Genomic DNA, 17,582 nt, shown 5'->3' with positions numbered 1-17,582 from the left:
TGTTTGAAGCTGCAAACTTGCAAACAGCTGCTTCAGATATGTTTTTACCAACCTGATTTCAAAGGTCGGCGCCTTCTGATTGGCTGACTGTTTTCTGAGTGATCCAATAAAAAATGTTGCAGATTTCAGGTAAAACACTCAGAGAAACCAAATCCTGCAAGTGTTGGTTGGTGGGTCCAGGTGGGTGGGGCTTGGTGACTGCTTTGTTGTAACGTCACAATCTCAGAAAAGTTCTGATGGCTGGTTTCTGAATACAGGCTGTGTGCACTTGTCTTTGGCCAAAGCCTTTTGATACACTCACAGCGTTAATGTGAACCTACAGAGTTTTTCCTGTTCCCTTTCCTGTCCCTAGTTTCTTCTCCTGCAGCAGTTAAATGACATTAACTCCAGCAGCTGTTGAACCAACCTTTTAATATTCGCCCTGTACGACAGAATTCATTTTCATTCAAGTGTTTTTTTTCCCTAAATGTGTCTTATGTTTCCTACAGGAACACAAGGTTCTGTTGACAGGAACCCCCCTGCAGAACTCTGTGGAGGAGCTGTTCAGTCTGTTGAATTTCCTGGAGCCGCTGCAGTTTCCCTCCGAAAGCAGCTTCCTGGAAGAGTTCGGAGACCTCAAAACAGACGAACAGGTACGTTCAGGTGATACCAGGAAACAGATACACTGATGTCACCTGAGTCTGGGGCTCGCCTCGCTCTACATCTTTGCTGCAGGCTTTGGTTGAACTCTGTGGCAGAGTTGCATTGTGGGTAATGTAGGTGGGATGACAGATTTTCACATCGTGTAGAAAGGTTTTTAACTACTAACTAAAAGCAGAAACAGGGAGTTGGCGGTGTCCTTCAGCAGCTCTGTGGCTCTGTGATTTGTTCTCTTGGGCTCAGCTATGACTTTTACATCTCTCTTCTTTCTCTTAAAACAAAAATATGTTTTATTTTGAAAAACTGTTGGTGTGTGGTATTTTCAGGCATATGACACTGACTCCTCTTCCTCCTCCTCCTCCTCCTCCTCCTCCTCCTCCTCCTCCTCCTATCAACCAGGTAAAGAAGCTTCAGGCTATCTTGAAGCCCATGATGCTGCGGAGGCTGAAGGACGATGTGGAGAAGAACCTGGCGCCTAAAGAGGAGACCATCATCGAGGTAGAGGAGACAAACAGCACCGAGCATAAATTCACCAGAGTGGCGGCGTAATGAGGCACTAATGAGACTCGTGTTTTTATCAGAATTATTAGTCTTAAGTCTTTATTAGTTTCTTTAATCACAGCTAAGTTCAGAATGAAATTAAAGTCAAGTGCATTAAAAGTTTCAGTATAAGAGCAGAATGATCTATAGTGTGTGTTTATGTGTGTATGTATATGTGTGCGTGCGTGTGTGTGTTGTAGGTGGAGCTGACCAACATCCAGAAGAAATACTACCGAGCCATCTTAGAGAAGAACTTCTCCTTCCTGTCCAAAGGAGCCAACCAGCACAACATGCCCAATCTCATCAACACCATGATGGAGCTCCGCAAGTGCTGCAACCATCCCTATCTGATCACAGGTGAACACACACACACACAATCAGCGGTTACTGCACCTCTTTATACTGACACATCAACTATAATAAGAAATTATTTGTTCAAATTAATTGTTAAATTTTCACAACACATCACTATGACATTGTTATCAAACAACAAGGCAGTGATTTGCAGTTAATTAGAAGTTGAATTGTGAACAACACTGCTAAAAAAGTAGAATATATTCTTTTCTATTATGTTCTTTTTACATGTTAATTATTTTTTTCTTTTTCATCAAAATGCAGAACTAGAATAAGATAAGATAAATACAGCAAGTCAGGTCAGGTGGAGGTTAGAACTGGGAAAACAGAATGAAAATAGGAAAAACAATGTGAGGTCAACACATTAATTCACTCTGTCTTCATTTCAGTTTCTTATTCTTTCAGGGTTTTTTGTTTGTTTGTTTTCTATTTGACCCTGATGTGTCCTGATATAAAAGAGGCATTTTAACTGCACCCTCAGTTCTGTAAATAGAGAAAGAAATGTCTGAAATATTTTCTTTTACTGAGGAACTAAAAATCCAGATCCTTTTCAGAACTGCACAATGCACAGTGGTGACGTTTTCTGGCTCAGCTCCCACATCCCACAGACACACCTATGATCAGTGGATGAAGAAGACTTTCAGTATTTCACATATTCTGACATGATGGTGTCACTTTCATCAGTGTGGTCACTGTGGAGCTGTTACACCTGGCCGTTTGTTGACGTTCATTTAATCACCTGAGAATCAAACCAGGCTGCACATTAAACACATACACTGGTTATCACTTCCTAAAACATGGAGACTTTCACGCCGTCTGTGAACTTACACACTGTGCTGTTATTATTTATTATTCACTTAAGAAAATCTATAAAATCATTTACTGCATCCTCACTTCACTGTTTTGTACCTGAGGATCCAGCTGCTGTTTCCTCTGCTGAGAAGCTTCTGTCCACTACAGCACAGCCTCACCTGGCTGTTAAAGGAAGAGGAGGAGTCATTCTGATTAGTTTATTACATTACAAACAATCCCCTGACTTATAAAGAGACTACATTCAAACCCTCCTAAGCGACTTCAGACCATCTACTCATCTCCTAACTCCACCCCTCACCTCCGTGCTTTTGTCTCTTTCAGGAGCTGAAGAGAAGATATTAGAAAGCTTCAGGAAGTACCACAGTCCAGATGCTCTGGATTTCCAGCTGCAGGCCATGATCCAGGCAGCAGGTAAACTGGTGCTGATTGACAAGTTGCTGCCCAAACTGCTGGCCGGGGGACACAAAGTGCTGGTCTTCTCCCAGATGGTCCGCTGTCTGGACATCCTAGAGGACTACCTCATCCAGAGACGGTGAGAAGAGAGGGAGGAGAAACTGAATGAGTGGATGAAAATGAAAGAAAGTGCTGAGAGAGAAACAGGGAAGTGGAGAGTGTGATTTCCTCAGACAGGAGGAGGAGATGCAGCGTTGTCCCTGACATACATACATCTGTCCGTGTTTTCTCCAGCTACACGTACGAACGCATCGACGGCCGCGTGCGAGGAAACCTGCGGCAGGCCGCCATCGACAGGTTCTGTAAGCCGGACTCGGACCGCTTTGTTTTCCTACTCTGCACCAGAGCCGGAGGACTGGGCATCAACCTGACGGCGGCTGACACCTGCATCATCTTCGACTCGGACTGGAACCCACAGAACGACCTGCAGGTGGGTGCAGAGTGAGAGATGACTGGAGATCATTGACTTAAGCAGATGACAAAATGTGCGACTCTCCCTCAAATAATGAAGTGAGCGCAGAGTGTGAGTCTGATACAGCGCAGGTTCACTGGTCCTGTCGGGTCAACACAAATAATCAGTCAGTCACAATGAATCTGGTCCATCGCTGTGATCGACCTGCAGAAGTTCATCATCAGCTGTTTAGATATTTAAGAATCCATTTAACATTTAGATAATTATCCAGATGGACAAATTTGTACAGAGATGTTTACCGTTACAGCTCATTATTCATCAAAAAACCTCATCAATTTAGATTTTGATTCATTTGTTTAATATTATTTCTTGTTGATTTGTGCTTAAAACACACAGCAGTTAAGTTATATGAACAAAACAGTGAGAGTAAACAGGTTTGAGCTTGATATTTTTTTGAGAATATTGAACATCTCAATATTTCCTTCACATGCTCAAACAACTGAGTGTAAGAAAGGACGGAGTGAACAAGCCTCAATCTGAAGGTTGTATCGAGGTCAGGGAGTCAATAAGCTGCAGTGCCTGTGTGTGCGTGTGTGTGTGTGCATGTGCATGTGGAGTTTCCTCTGGTGCAGAGATACACAACAAGCACTAAACCTACTTCACATCACAGGTTTGGTTTAGTGTTTGTGTCATCAGTGACTCACAGCCGATTCTTGATGTTTTTGTTTATTTGTTTACATTAGCACGTTCGTTCTTTACAGGAATAAACATGAGAACAGTGTTATCGTTGGCTGCAGACCATATGCAAATAGCGTCACACCGTCACCGTCATATTGTGATAATTTGGGCAGACACTGTGATATCTGTGTGAACGACTGACTTTTCATTTTCAGTGAGAAAAAACAACCTTGACCCTCTTTTACATCTACATGTGGAGAATATGATCTGTAGGTCACGTGACACATTGTTAAAGGGATAGTTCAACATTTTGGCAAATTGGCCCATTGCCATAATCGCTATAGTCATAGCAGTAGGTTCATTACCTTTAATTGTAGGTGTAAGCTATTTTCAGTACGGCGGAGCGCAGCAGCTGGCTGCTCAGAGCTACGCTATGGAGGCTAAGGGAATTTCTTGGTTTCCCTCATTAAACTCATCAAATTCAACATCCCAAAACTCCACAGCGCTTTTGTAGACAAGTTGTGACCTGCACAACCACCACGCTATGAGATAATGACGGAACGATACGAAACGGAGCCGTTTTCGAGGTAAATACAGGGTAAATACGGAGACTGCTTGCTGAAAAACTGTCCCTGAACGCAACGCGCATCAGCGGTTTTGTATGAATTTACCTCGAAAACGGCTCCGTTTCGTATCGTTCCGTCATTATCTCATAGCGTGGTGGTTGTGCAGGTCACAACTTGTCTACAAAAGCGCTGTGGAGTTTTGGGATTTTGTATTTGATGAGTTTAATGAGGGAAACCAAGAAATTCCCTTAGCCTCCATAGCGTAGCTCTGAGCAGCCAGCTGCTGCGCTCCGCTGTACTAAAAATAGCTTACACCTACAATTAAAGGTAACGAACCTACTGCTATGACTATAGCAATTATGGCAATGGGCCAATTTGCCAAAATGTTGAACTATCCCTTTAAGGTGATTTGGATTTAATATTTAATTTGGACCTGGAGTGATTTTGATTTACGTGGGCAGACACATACTTGTTTCATGACACTGAAGAACTTCTCACCATCTCTCAGTTACTCGGGTTCAGAACCCGGCACGTCAACTCATGAATTCTTTCTATTTCAGCTTCAGACTCGAAATGAGATATTGTGATATGAAAATATAACCATATTTTCCACCATGAGCAATCATTTTCATAAGACGAAACTGTGTCACCTTGGTGGCATAAAACATAAAATACAAGAACATAATAATATTGTTATTATAAATATTACACCTAGTAAAAAATATCATATGTCAAAATATTTGCTGTCGGCCTGTCTGTGTAAATCAAAGTAAATTATCTTTTATCACAAGCACTGATATGAGTACTTACTCTGATGTTCAGTCTTCTGTAACAAGCAGCTGTGCACAGTTGCTCTGACTTCATGAAGCTTCATACTGAAGTTATTCCACATGTCTTTGCCCTGTCCACTCTCTGTCCCAGGCTCAGGCACGCTGCCACCGGATTGGTCAGAGCAAAGCGGTGAAGGTCTACAGGCTGATCACCAGGAACTCGTACGAGAGGGAGATGTTTGACAAGGCCAGTCTGAAGCTCGGCCTGGACAAAGCCGTCCTGCAGGACATCAACCGCAAAGGAAGCCTGAACGGGGTGAGAGGCTGAAGACACGAGACGTCTTCTCCTGCTGAGGTGGCGTGAAATCTGACCTTTGTGTGTGTGTGTGCGTGTGTGTAGGTACAGCAGCTGTCGAAGCTGGAGGTGGAGGATCTGTTGAAGAAAGGAGCGTACGGAGCTCTGATGGACGAGGAGGACGAGGGCTCCAAGTTCTGTGAGGAGGACATCGATCAGATCCTTCAGAGACGAACTCAGACCATCACCATCCAGACGGAGGGAAAAGGCTCCACGTTCGCTAAGGTAGAAACAGTGACACATAGGAAACATCTGAACTGCAGAGATGAGTCTAAAGGAGGAAACACTGAACTCTTGGTGTTGAGATCAGACGAACAGAAGCTGCAGTCTAAACATCTGTCAACATCCGCATCGTAGTCTGACTTTATGTCTGTGCTTTTCTCCTCAGGCCAGTTTCATCTCGTCTGGTAACAGGACCGACATATCCCTGGACGACCCCAACTTCTGGCAGAAATGGGCCAAAATCGCTGAGGTGGAGATTGACTCCAAATCTGAGAAGGTAACGCAGAGACGGAGGAAGGGAGCAGAGTTAAAGAAAGAAAGGACGGGAGGAGAGAAAATGAAAGAACAGGGACAGAGACAAGGAGAAGAAAGAAGAAAGAAAGTGAGAAACAGGGAGAGGTGATGAGGAAAGTGAACAGAGACGCAGAAGTGAGTTATAAACAGGAAAGAGGAAAAAGGGAGGAGCAGAGAGAGAGCAATGTTGGAGTGGGCAGAGAAAAGGAGATGAGGCAACATGAGGCTGGGAGGAAAAATGGACATCATCCAAGTTGGTGAAACAAAGGTGGAGGAAGAGAAGAGATGGGGAGGAGTGTAGCCAAACTCCCAAAATGAGAAATGAGAGAATGTGGGAAGAATGAAAATGAGAGAAGGAAGAATAAAGGAATCCTCCTCTCCTCTCCTCTCCTCTCCTCTCCTCTCCTCTCCTCTCCTCTCCTCTCCTCTCCTCTCCTCTCCTCTCCTCTCCTCTCCTCTCCTCACCCCAAACAGATGGGCTCCATTATTGAATGAAGCAGATTGTTCACTACAACTGTCTTCATAGTGTGTGTTTTCGTTCCTATGGAGATAAAAACTCCGCCCACTTAGTCTCTCACCTGTTCTCCCTGACACAGGAGTCTCTGGTGATCGACACCCCCCGGGTGAGGAAGCAGACGCGTCACTACAACTCCTTCGAGGACGATGAGCTGATGGAGTTCTCGGAGCTGGACAGCGACTCGGAGGAGCGGCCGTGTCGCACCCGTCGCCTGGGCGAACGCGCCCGGCGGTACCTCCGCGCCGAGTGCTTCAGGGTCGAAAAGAACCTGCTCATCTTTGGGTACGAGGAGCCATCACACCTCACTACACCTACAGAGTATCTTATAGTATCTCCATCACAGTGAGCTGAGCCCGGGACAGAACACACCTGTATCCATTTGTCTCTGACCTCTGTAAACACACTAGGGATGGGACGAAATATTGTTTGGCGAAATTTCGCGATACAAAATGTGACGAAATGCACCATGCTGCAAAAAAACGTATCGCGAAATAAACACAGGCACGCCGCGGCATAATAATTGGCACGCTGGCACCTCCACCGCTAAATTTCTCACGGCCACCAGCTCATGGGTCACTGTTTTGTTTTCCGGACTTTCTGCGCTCTTATTTTGAAAGGACAGCTGGAGAGAAGGAGGAGGGAGAGAGAGAGAGATGTGATTTGATTTGACACGCAGCAAAGGTGGAACCCAGGGTCGCTGCACACCCCGACGCTCGCGGCTCAGCGTATTTAATTCTGAGATCAAGTGACGGTGAGCGGCCTGACGCTGCTTCATTATTACCGCCGTGGCCTCAGAGTCAGGGCAGACGCACGGTCACCTGGGATCTCCGCGGGTCCGTCGGCTGTGCTGCGGTTTAGCTCCGTCCTCTGCCCGGCGTCGACAACGTCGAGATAACGTGTCCTTTTTCACTCTCCACTCCTTCAGCCTCACGTTCTCACGTCCTCACAGCAGCTTCTGTTATTATGAATTAACCTGGCGATGATGTTGTAACCCACCTACACAGCTGTTAAATGATTGGCTGTTTGTCTTTCGGGTCTTTGAGATGTTGTGACTGTTACATTCTGATATGATTTTTTTTCTGGATGCTGCAGTCTGTTTTGGCATTTTCCTCCCAGTGTAATATGTTTTACATGTAGGCTAAGTTTCTGATAGGATCCAGGTCCCTGTTGTGAAAAATGGGGAAATATCTTCAAAACTGGATGTGGCTATATGGATAGATGGATTAAAATCCTAGATGTTGTTTGTATATGTCACATTGCTTTATTGTAGTAGGACCCTCAATGACAAGAACATTTCAAACTAGCACCTGCACTGCTATTTTTTATTTTTAAGAAAAACTCCTAGGCCAGGCTAACCTAGAGAGGGAGGCTGATATAGAAATAGGAAAGCAGTGTGTGTGTAAAATAATTATTGATTATTTTAGAGAAATTAACAACCTAGAGACTAAACACAGAGAAAAGGTCTGAAATAGAAAAAGAAAGCAGTTTCCCTGTTTGTGTGCAACTGGAGCAAAATAAACAAGTTATAATTTATTATATAATTTATTTTTCATCCTTTTTTTTGATATCGTATCGTGGCATATCGTATCGTGAGTCGTGACCCTGGCATATCGAAGTGCATCGTTTCGTGAGTTTAGGTGTATCGTCCCATCCCTAAAACACACACACATACACACATATGCACACACACATATACACACCTCATACCTCAAACCCTGTATGATGATCTTAACATTTAAAATATTTTTTATATTCTCTTCTAAATGTGAATATGAATCGGATATTAAATATAAAAACACAGATGTAAATTTCCACTGTGGTTTGAAGTGAAACAAATGAAGTCAACTTGTGATTTATTTCAGATGCTAAAAAAATAGATTAATAGTTATCAGTTTAACCTCTTCTCTGTGACCTGTTTTATTTCCTCCTCCCAGCTGGGGTCGGTGGAAGGACATCCTGAACCACGGTCGGTTTAAGTGGCACCTGGCAGAGAGAGATATGGAGGTGATATGTAGGTGAGGAAGCAGATCTTTGTTTCTACTCCATAAAAATGCAGAAACGATTTACAGTGAAAAGAATAAAGTCAGTGACAGTAAGGAAGGTCGGAGCTGCTGTGGAAGAAACAGAGAACAAAGCAGTCGTTATTGTTGCTGTTTGTTTATGTTGTTGTTTGTATTTATGCAGGGCGCTGCTGGTTTACTGCCTCAGACACTACAAAGGTGACGACAAGATCAAGAGCTTCATCTGGGACCTGATCACACCGACTAAAGAAGGCCAGGACCAGGCGCTGCTCAACCACTCGGGTCAGAATCTCACCGCTGCTGCGTTAGTGTTAGGGGCCACGCCACAGATTTAGCGTTAGCTATAGCGCACAGCGGTTAAGAGATCAGACTGATGCAGCAAAATAGAGCACTTCACCCAGAATGCAACTTGACCACCAAGCAGAATTTAATATTATTCTATTAAATATTGCTGTATTTTCTTTTTTTCCCACTAATAGTTTTTCTTTTCTTTTTTTCAACTCTGGCTTTAACAGCTGATGATATTGTTATTATTTGACTGATGTTTTGATATGAGCTTTGCATTTTTACTGGAAAAGTACATATAAAATGATGGTTCTGTAATTTTTCCGGCTCAGGTTGATTCAGCCCCATTTTTGTCATATAAAAATGCAGAAAATATTAAATACATTGATTTTACTATGAGTTATTCAACTACAAGCAAACAATCAAATTCAATTACAAATATATAGGTCACAACAAACAATATCTGTGCTGGACTGGATAGGCGTATTCAATTTTGGAAGCGGAGGGTGTTGGTGTTTTATGACATTGCTTTGTGAGATTTCACCGACTTGTAGCAAAGTGTGCGTGCAGCACAAAACCCATGGTTGGAGGATAACTTGAGTAAAACGTTCTTTATAGACTTGTTTCTTCTCTCTGTGTTCCAGGTTTGTCGGCTCCAGTTCCGCGGGGTCGGAAGGGGAAGAAGCTGAAGCCCCAGCTGAATGTTCCTGGTGAAATGAAGAACGCAGACTGGCTGGTCCACTGTAACCCAGAGGTGGTTCTGCAGGACGAGAGTTACAAGAAGCACCTGAAACAGCACTGCAACAAGTCAGTTCACCTGCAGCCACAGCTGCAGCAAACAGACGCCTGCTGCTCCGTCACCTTTGACCTCCACCAAACTGTAGTTGTAGAGCTAGTTTGAGGATTTTTTGTGAATTACATGAAGTAACTTTGTCTGATGTGGAGCTTCTGTGCAGCTGAGGAACTGCTACTAGAACAACAGGCCTGTGTAGCCGTTAAACTATTGTGACTGAAGGGCTTTTTTAATTTCACCCCGAAGCTCTGAGCTGTTCCATTTCCAGTGTGAAGTGTTTACTCCTGTGTATCAGTGTGAGGGGGTGGTGTCAGGGCGGAGGCTTTAATTAATTACTGTGGCTCGGAGCCTGTTGACAGGGCGCCTGTGTTTATAGTGGAGGTGCTGAGCCTGGTCTGTGTCTCCTCAGGGTGCTGCTGAGGGTCAGGATGCTCTACTACCTGAAGGTGGAGGTGCTGGGTGAGGCAGCCAATCAGGTGCTGGGTGAGGCAGCCAATCAGGTGCTGGGTGAGGCAGCCAATCAGACTCTGGAGGGGATACCCGCCAGGTGAGGATCGTCTTCTGTTCTTTCTCTTTTAGTTTTTTGAGGCAGGGCAAAGACGAGATGGGTGATGACATAACGCAATGCAACACTGCATAGCATTACATACCCAACAAACATGGCATAGCATATTTGGGACCACCCATCAGGGGAATGTGCACTGAAGTAGATTTAACTTGATATTTGTTGCCCAACTGGTTTTTAACTTTTAACCTCACTGCTGTTTAATAATGTGATGTGATGTAGTGGTGTAGACAGAGCTCTGACAGAGCAGCGTGTGTGTGTGTGTTGGGACAGTAAACTGGAGTTTGCCCTACCTGACATCGACTACATTGAGATCCCGGCCACGTGGTGGGACGCTGATGCTGACAAGTCTCTGCTCATAGGAGTCCATAAACACGGTGAGGACGCTGTCACCTGTCAGTCTTATGTTTATATGTCTCTACTACGTCTGTTTTTATTCTTGTGGACACAATGTCGCAGTGACACCTCAACACCAGTCGATGAGCTGGTCAGATTTTGGAGCTCAAAGGTCAAAGCTCAGGATTAGAGTGACTTTACTAAACTCTCTATAATGCTTTGAGGGAACTTGTGCAGATTTGGTGGAAATATTCACTTGAAATCAAGGACGAAGGTCAAAGGTCACAGTAACCTGACAAAATATGGTTTTGGCCTCAAAATCACTCAAGCCTCCACACAGCAACATGCAGCAATTATACTAATGTGACGGGATAAACAAGATGTGACTTGGAACTCTTATTTTGTTTAAAATCAACTTCAGTGCTTTTATTTGAAATTATGTCAGGAAGGGTTAGGTGCAGTGACACAATATTTAAGCAGCTGTGAACAATCTGTGTATGTGTGTGTGTATGTGATTAGATTCGTGTGTTGTCATTGTGCTGAAGCCCCTGGAACAGAAACAGCATCAGACCATCACAGGACACTGATTATTGCCAGCGTGTTCACAGGAGGGTGACCAACCGAGCGTGTGTGTGTCTGTCTGACTCTGTTTCTCCGTCACTGATGCTCTTTGGACAGGATACGAACGTTACAACGCCATGCGAGCCGATCCAGAGCTGTGTTTCCTGGAGAGGGTGGGGATGCCAGATGTCACGGCACTGACCGCTGAGCAGGGGGGAGGAGAGGTCGCCCCCGACCTGGCTGACAGGTAGAACACGTGCTCATGTACACACACACATTCATACACATGTAAACAGATTAGAAAACTGAGGTCAGACAATAGCATGCTGGAATATCACGTGTGTTGTAGATGCTTCTGGAAAATAGTAACAAAGATGAGTATACATGATATTTCAAACTAAAACTAAACCATTAACACATGTGATGCATTTTAAAACAGTAAAATAAAGGTTGGATGCTACATGATGGCCAAATATGGAATAAAAGCAAACAAGAACATAGAAACATTTTGTGGCTCAGATATCAAAGTCAAAGTTTCGTAGTGTCCCAGAGCAATATACTGACCCCAAATGACATGAATGTGCAAAATGCAAAGAAAGTCCATATAAGTGCAGCCCAGTTATTTATTTAAATTGAACTGCATAAGAGTGTAACAATAAGATCAAGAGGAGCCAACAAATACATTTTTGTTTGTTGCGAGTGCAGGAGACAGAGTAGAGAAACCAAAGGTCAGTATGAGCTCCAGAGACACGAAGCCAGGCATTAGTCCTGGTGTCCTGTGGTCCAGTGGACTGACAGGCTGACAGGGACATGACATGACAGCAGTTTGAAATCAGAGCTGTGGAAATAAGCAAATACTGTGTGTAAAGCTCAGCTCTCAGAGAGAGAGAGAGGGAGAGGGAGGAGCAGCAGGGTGTCATCAGTGCTGAACCTGAGAGCAGAACAGCATCATGTCTGTACACAGCGTCGCAAACATGATGAAAATGTGAAACGTCTGAGTCTGTTGATGTAGTTTGTCCAGAAAAATGGAGCAAAAACTGGAGCAGCTGACTGGGTAAACCTGGAGCTCTCAGGCCTGGGGGGGGGGGGGGGTAGATTCTTTTGCCCTAGATGGAAACTGTCCAGCTCTGTCAGTCATCAGTCAGCCACCTCCTCTCTCCGTCTGTAGTGGGGTTTGCGGCAGGTGCCAACACTTTAAAAAGCGGGAAATGAGAGGAAATGACAGAAGCGGAGAAGGAAAAAAAAGGAGGAGGAGTTGTGTGAATGCAGTATGGGAAATCATGTGTTTTCTGGTTTCAGTGACAAACGCTCTCTCTCGTTGGAACAGGACGCTTTTGATCCTCTTCCCCAGGGTGATTGAAGTTGTCACTCGCTTTGTTACCTGTTCAACCTCAAGCTGTTTCCAGCTGAGCAGCAGGAGTTCACTCTGCAGGCGTCACTTAGGGTGGGAGGGGGTGGGGGTAAATAAACAGCAGGAATAGACAAGCTAAATTTGTGCACAAAGGACGAGACGCTGAACAGTTTGACTTCACAGCATCAGGAGATGGGAAATGTATGGAGCTTAGAGGTTTTGGAAAGGACTTGTGTCTTCATAGAGGTGGATGTAAACTGACCTTCAGAGATATTTATTGTTTATCTGCAAATCAAACAGACAAGTTGATATCTCAACAGAAGCCGAACCCAGAAGCATCCAGTTGAATTCCCATTCCCAGTTGTATGTGATTTCCCTCTCTGACCTCCCAACAAAAGACTCTTTAAACACAGCTCTGATGTTTCTTTCTTTTCTTAGCTTTGTGAAATGTGAAAATTCACACTTTGAACTGTAGTGAAGTTTTTTTTCAAGTGATGTAACATCTGTAACCAGCAGAGAGAAGAGAAGCGGATTTCTCTTTGTCAGCTTCTCTGCACAGTTTAAACAGATAGAAAGAACCAGGTCTGTGCACATTCATGTTGCCGTGTTTAAAACTTTTTAATATTTTCGCAGTTTGCATTTCGTTTTTCTGCCCTGGTTTCATTATAATTCATCATTAGATACATTTTGTGTGTTTTCTTCCTCCTTTCATTCACAGCCTGGAGCTGTTTCCTTTACATGTTTGACGAAGCCTCAGGACATTTCATCTCCACACACTTGTCTCCTTTTTCCTCTCTTTGCTTCTGATCTGTTCAGGAGTAACACTCTGGGTTTTGTTTCACTTTGTTTTTCTAAGACACACGTCCTTATTCTGGTTTGTGTGGGACAGTTTGTGTGTCCTTCAGTCGTCCAGCAGCAGCTCAGTTCAGGACTCATCACATCTCTGTTGTTCACTTTTCTCATCTTGTTGTCTCATCTGTGTCATTTCTTTCCTCAGTGTTTGTAAAACTGAGGAGGTGAAGGAGGACACGGAGAGTAAGCCTGATGCCGGGGAGGATAGAGATGAGAACAGCAAGGTGAGGAAGACGTCTCCAGAGACGTTACATTAGTATTTAAAGGGACCTCCCTCTCTCTCTCTCTTACACACTTACTCATCACATTCATTTACTTCACTTTACTCTCTAGAGGTGAAAACGCTCATTTTGAGTGGTGATGGTTCAAATAGCTTCTGGTAAAAAGAAAAAAAAGATGAGTTTTGGATGTTTCCATCAGTGCGTGTGTGGCCTCTCGACGCTGTAAAAATAATTCTGTGGAGTTAATGATGCATTTTAGTCGATAACAACATTTAATACCACTGCAGATAAAGTTAAATGATGTTATTGAGAAATTTCAAGAGAAAACCTGTGGAACTGACTCAGGATCAGTTTCTACACTGGCAACTGAAAGTGAAGACACCGTGTTTAGAGGTGTGTGTACAGGAGGTCATTTTATAATGAGAAGTTCTAGTCCTGTGTGTCTGTGCTGCTGTTTCTTGCTGTGGTCATTTTCATTCTTGACATTTGTGTGGCGTTCGCTGACAGGGAGAAGAAACCTGCTCCAGCACCGACACCTCAGACAAACCTGACAGTACAGGTGCAGGTGAGACACACACACACACACACACACACAAATCATGCCAACATTTGATTTGCTGCTTCTGCTCTGAGGTTTTATAGGAACATTAAACTCATTAGTACAGCTACTGTAGTTATTATGATGTTTCTGTAACGATCCCAACATAATGATGTTCCAACAGTGGTGACTGGACATGTACTGGACATGAGTTGTGCTCCTCAGTCTGCTTGTTGACCTTCCACCTGGAGGAGGCGGGGGGGGGGGGGGGGTGTATTACCCACAATTAAGCTGAACTTCATCGTAAAAATCAATGTTTACTTTGTAGGGAGCTGCAGGATGAGTTAGCATTTTCAGTGGCGGGTTGAAAAAAGCTCAGGATCACAGGTGGTGGAGTTGCTGTGATTAATCTGGTTTTGGTGATTTCCAGCTCATCCACTGTGGGAATTTGACCCATCACCTCAGTGATTAGGATTTGATGAGACTCTCAGATGAATCCCAGCTTCAGCGATGATGACTTTTCACACAGATCGGTGTCGTCTCTCTCCTCACACAGACTCCCAGATGTCAAGCGACCTGTGTGGCCAGGACGGGACGTTGGTCACCACCACCACGGGAACGGGAACGGGAACGGGCGTGGCGGCTCTGCATGTCATCCAGGCCCGGCCCCTCTGGCCCACCGGCCCCGCCTTGACGGCGCGTTTGCGGCGTCTCATCACCGCCTACCAGCGGTTCACGCTGCGCCGTGAGCCGCTGCTCAGGCACGACTTCCTGCTTCACGAGGGCCTTGTCGGCATGGGAGGAATGGGAGGAACCAGCTCCTCTCACGCTCATCACGCCGGTGGGCCGATGGCCTGGCAGCTTGGTGATGAGATGAGGAGGTGCTCTGTGGTCGCCACGGAACCTGACCCGCTGTTCCTGGAGTGGCAGAGAAGGTAACAAGGCCGCAGAGACACTGATGAGTGAACACTTCATCTGTGTCTTTTATTTTTTATTTTTTTATGGTCTGACATGTGATTGAGTATTTTTACTTTTCCAACTGGCTGCTGAGCTAAAATAATCAAAACAGTAAGTTGCACAGGGTTTCACCTAAGTTCAAAAGTGTGTCACTGGAGCATCCTCAAGTTTCAATTTCTTCAAAATTAGATGATATATGTTAAATTTCACCAATCAGTCCTGAGCTTTTCTATGTTTAAAGCTCCATGTGTGTCCTCTTCTACTGTTTTATAGAAGCTGTTGAAAGAATGTATATTATATGATTTTACATCTTCTCTCTTAGCTTCTCTCTAGTAGCAACAGGTTAGTGTTAGCCAATCAGAAGAGAGGAGTCTCTTAGCCTCTCTTCTGATTGGCTGACTGAGTGACATCTTATTACTTATACTGTATGGAGCTTTAATATAAACATTGTATGGAACACACAGTACTGCAGGTTATTTTCCTAACTTTTATGATCCTTATGTGACAAACCTACAAACATTTTGAACAAACCTTTGTTATTTTATTTAGAGGAGATTCCTCTAATTAAGCCTCTGACGTAGCCGACGTGAATGATCCTCCAACTTCCTTCCTTTCGGTCTTGTCTCCTGTGTCTTGGCTCAGGTGGACTCGTCGGGAGCAGGCGGACTTCTACCGCACTGTGTCGTCGTTTGGGGTGGTGTACGACCCCGAGAGGAAAACCTTTGACTGGTCCCAGTTTAGAGCACTGGCCCGACTGGAGAGGAAGACAGACGAAAGTCTGGAGAGATACTTCAACTCCTTTGTCAACATGTGCAGGACGGCCTGCAAGCTGCCGCCCAGAAAAGAAGAAGGTATCTGTCGTATTGTGGACATAACACCGGTTGTCTAAACATGACAGTTGGCTCTGAACCCAGCTCAATTGATCACCCAACTGTGTCTGATTGAATTTACCTTGATGAGGTGGTTTAAATGTAACCCAGAGCAGCACGTTAGGTTTTTTGTTAGCTTGTAGCTTGCAGTAGGTGACTACAGTACTGTATGTCCACACACTACTACGTTTAAGATTTAAAGAGCATCACTTTTGCTATTTTTATTCCTGGTGTCTAGATTACAAGACAAGTACTCCTTTTATTTTGAAAACACCAGGATTGTGTTTAATTTGAAAAACCTCTTGGGTTGGAGGAGGATCAGGTGTCATCACTTGTGTTATATACAAACTTCATGTGGATCTTTACATCAGTGGGTCTTTAAGAAAGATCCAAACTCATGAACATATTTCAGTTAAAATGTAACTTACAACAACGTCAGCTTGCCTGTGCATGTAAATACAAACCGCCCACATACTGTACGTTGGTTCACTTCAGTGTTAAAACCTACATCAGTACAACATTTTTTGATTACAGAACAATATACAACACACCCAAACTGGTGAACATGTGTGGGATGATGATCATCACACAAAGACACTGGACCCATTTATCCGCTCTCTGGCTTCATCTCTTCATCTTATTTTATTATTTATCTTCCTGTTTCTCACCGGCTCTGTGCTAATATTGTTGTCTCCCTCCTCCCTCCCTTCATTGACTCCTCCTCTCTCCTCCCCCCTCCTGCCTCCTCCCCTGCAGGTCTAGTGGATCCCAGCATTGTGGTGGAGCCTCTGACGGAGGAGCGAGCAGCCCGGACTCTGTACCGCATCGAGCTGCTCCGCAAGATCAGAGAGCAGGTGGGCTCTTTGAGGGAACAAAGCTTCGTCATTAATGCTGCCATCACTGGTGCAGCTCAAAAATCTGAAAACTGACTTCAAAGTTTATCTCAGCTGTTTGTGTGGAGGAGGAGGAGGAGGATGTGGGTTTGTTTTGTTGCAGCAATGGAGGCTCAGATGAACATTATCCATCTGTCTTGACTTTTTCTCTGTAGCATTTGATTGATGTGTCAGAAAAAAAAGATGAGCAGTCATTTAAAAACTGACTCACCGACTAATTGTCTGCGTAACCCAAAGCATGATGGGAACTGTATACAAAATCCATGAAAATCAACCGCTTTTGTGTTAACGCTATCACCAGAACAAGAGAGTGAAATGTCCCATCATTATATCATCGACTCTTTTTTTCTAAATGCTCATGACACTCATAACAAATGATCTTGCACATAGTCATCTGTGACATCGCTGTCTCAGACGTGATGAGAAATGACACAAGCCTGTAAGAAGAAATAATGAAAAAAGAATCAAAACTGAGAATCAAAGGCGTAGTGGCATCTCCACTGTAGAAATATAATAAATCATAAATGCCTGACTCGTGCAGCACAGGCAGCATGTGTTTTCCTGATTTCCTGAGACAATACACAGATCAGGCATAACATTATGATCATAAACAGGTGAAGGGAGCACCTAATCATGGCACCTGTTAGTGGGTGGGATATATTAGGAAGCAAGTGAACATTTTTTCCTCAATGTTGATGTGTTAAAAGCAGGAAAAAGGGGGAAAAAC

General features: G+C 44.1%; 1 protein-coding gene across 1 annotated transcript in view; it reads left to right on the top strand.

Annotated features, from left to right (window-relative positions):
- The window catches only part of chd6 (chromodomain helicase DNA binding protein 6), a 98,834-nt gene that overhangs the window by 65,207 nt on the left and 16,045 nt on the right, over window positions 1-17,582 (top strand). Inside the window, exons 15-34 of the mRNA XM_083971564.1 lie at window positions 489-632; window positions 1,039-1,137; window positions 1,380-1,536; window positions 2,668-2,878; window positions 3,034-3,229; window positions 5,377-5,541; window positions 5,626-5,805; window positions 5,969-6,079; window positions 6,693-6,895; window positions 8,548-8,628; window positions 8,798-8,916; window positions 9,564-9,726; window positions 10,122-10,259; window positions 10,551-10,654; window positions 11,292-11,421; window positions 13,523-13,601; window positions 14,106-14,163; window positions 14,693-15,071; window positions 15,736-15,944; window positions 16,719-16,816. Coding sequence (XP_083827690.1) covers window positions 489-632; window positions 1,039-1,137; window positions 1,380-1,536; window positions 2,668-2,878; window positions 3,034-3,229; window positions 5,377-5,541; window positions 5,626-5,805; window positions 5,969-6,079; window positions 6,693-6,895; window positions 8,548-8,628; window positions 8,798-8,916; window positions 9,564-9,726; window positions 10,122-10,259; window positions 10,551-10,654; window positions 11,292-11,421; window positions 13,523-13,601; window positions 14,106-14,163; window positions 14,693-15,071; window positions 15,736-15,944; window positions 16,719-16,816 — 3,024 coding nt within the window. The remainder of the gene's footprint in view (window positions 1-488; window positions 633-1,038; window positions 1,138-1,379; window positions 1,537-2,667; window positions 2,879-3,033; window positions 3,230-5,376; window positions 5,542-5,625; window positions 5,806-5,968; window positions 6,080-6,692; window positions 6,896-8,547; window positions 8,629-8,797; window positions 8,917-9,563; window positions 9,727-10,121; window positions 10,260-10,550; window positions 10,655-11,291; window positions 11,422-13,522; window positions 13,602-14,105; window positions 14,164-14,692; window positions 15,072-15,735; window positions 15,945-16,718; window positions 16,817-17,582) is intronic.

The sequence above is a fragment of the Trachurus trachurus genome (assembly GCF_905171665.1).
Source record: "Trachurus trachurus genome assembly, chromosome: 5".
Classification (NCBI taxonomy): Eukaryota; Metazoa; Chordata; class Actinopteri; order Carangiformes; family Carangidae; genus Trachurus; species Trachurus trachurus.
The sequence above is the reverse complement of the archived record's forward strand: the minus strand, read 5'-3'. Positions and strand labels throughout refer to the sequence as shown.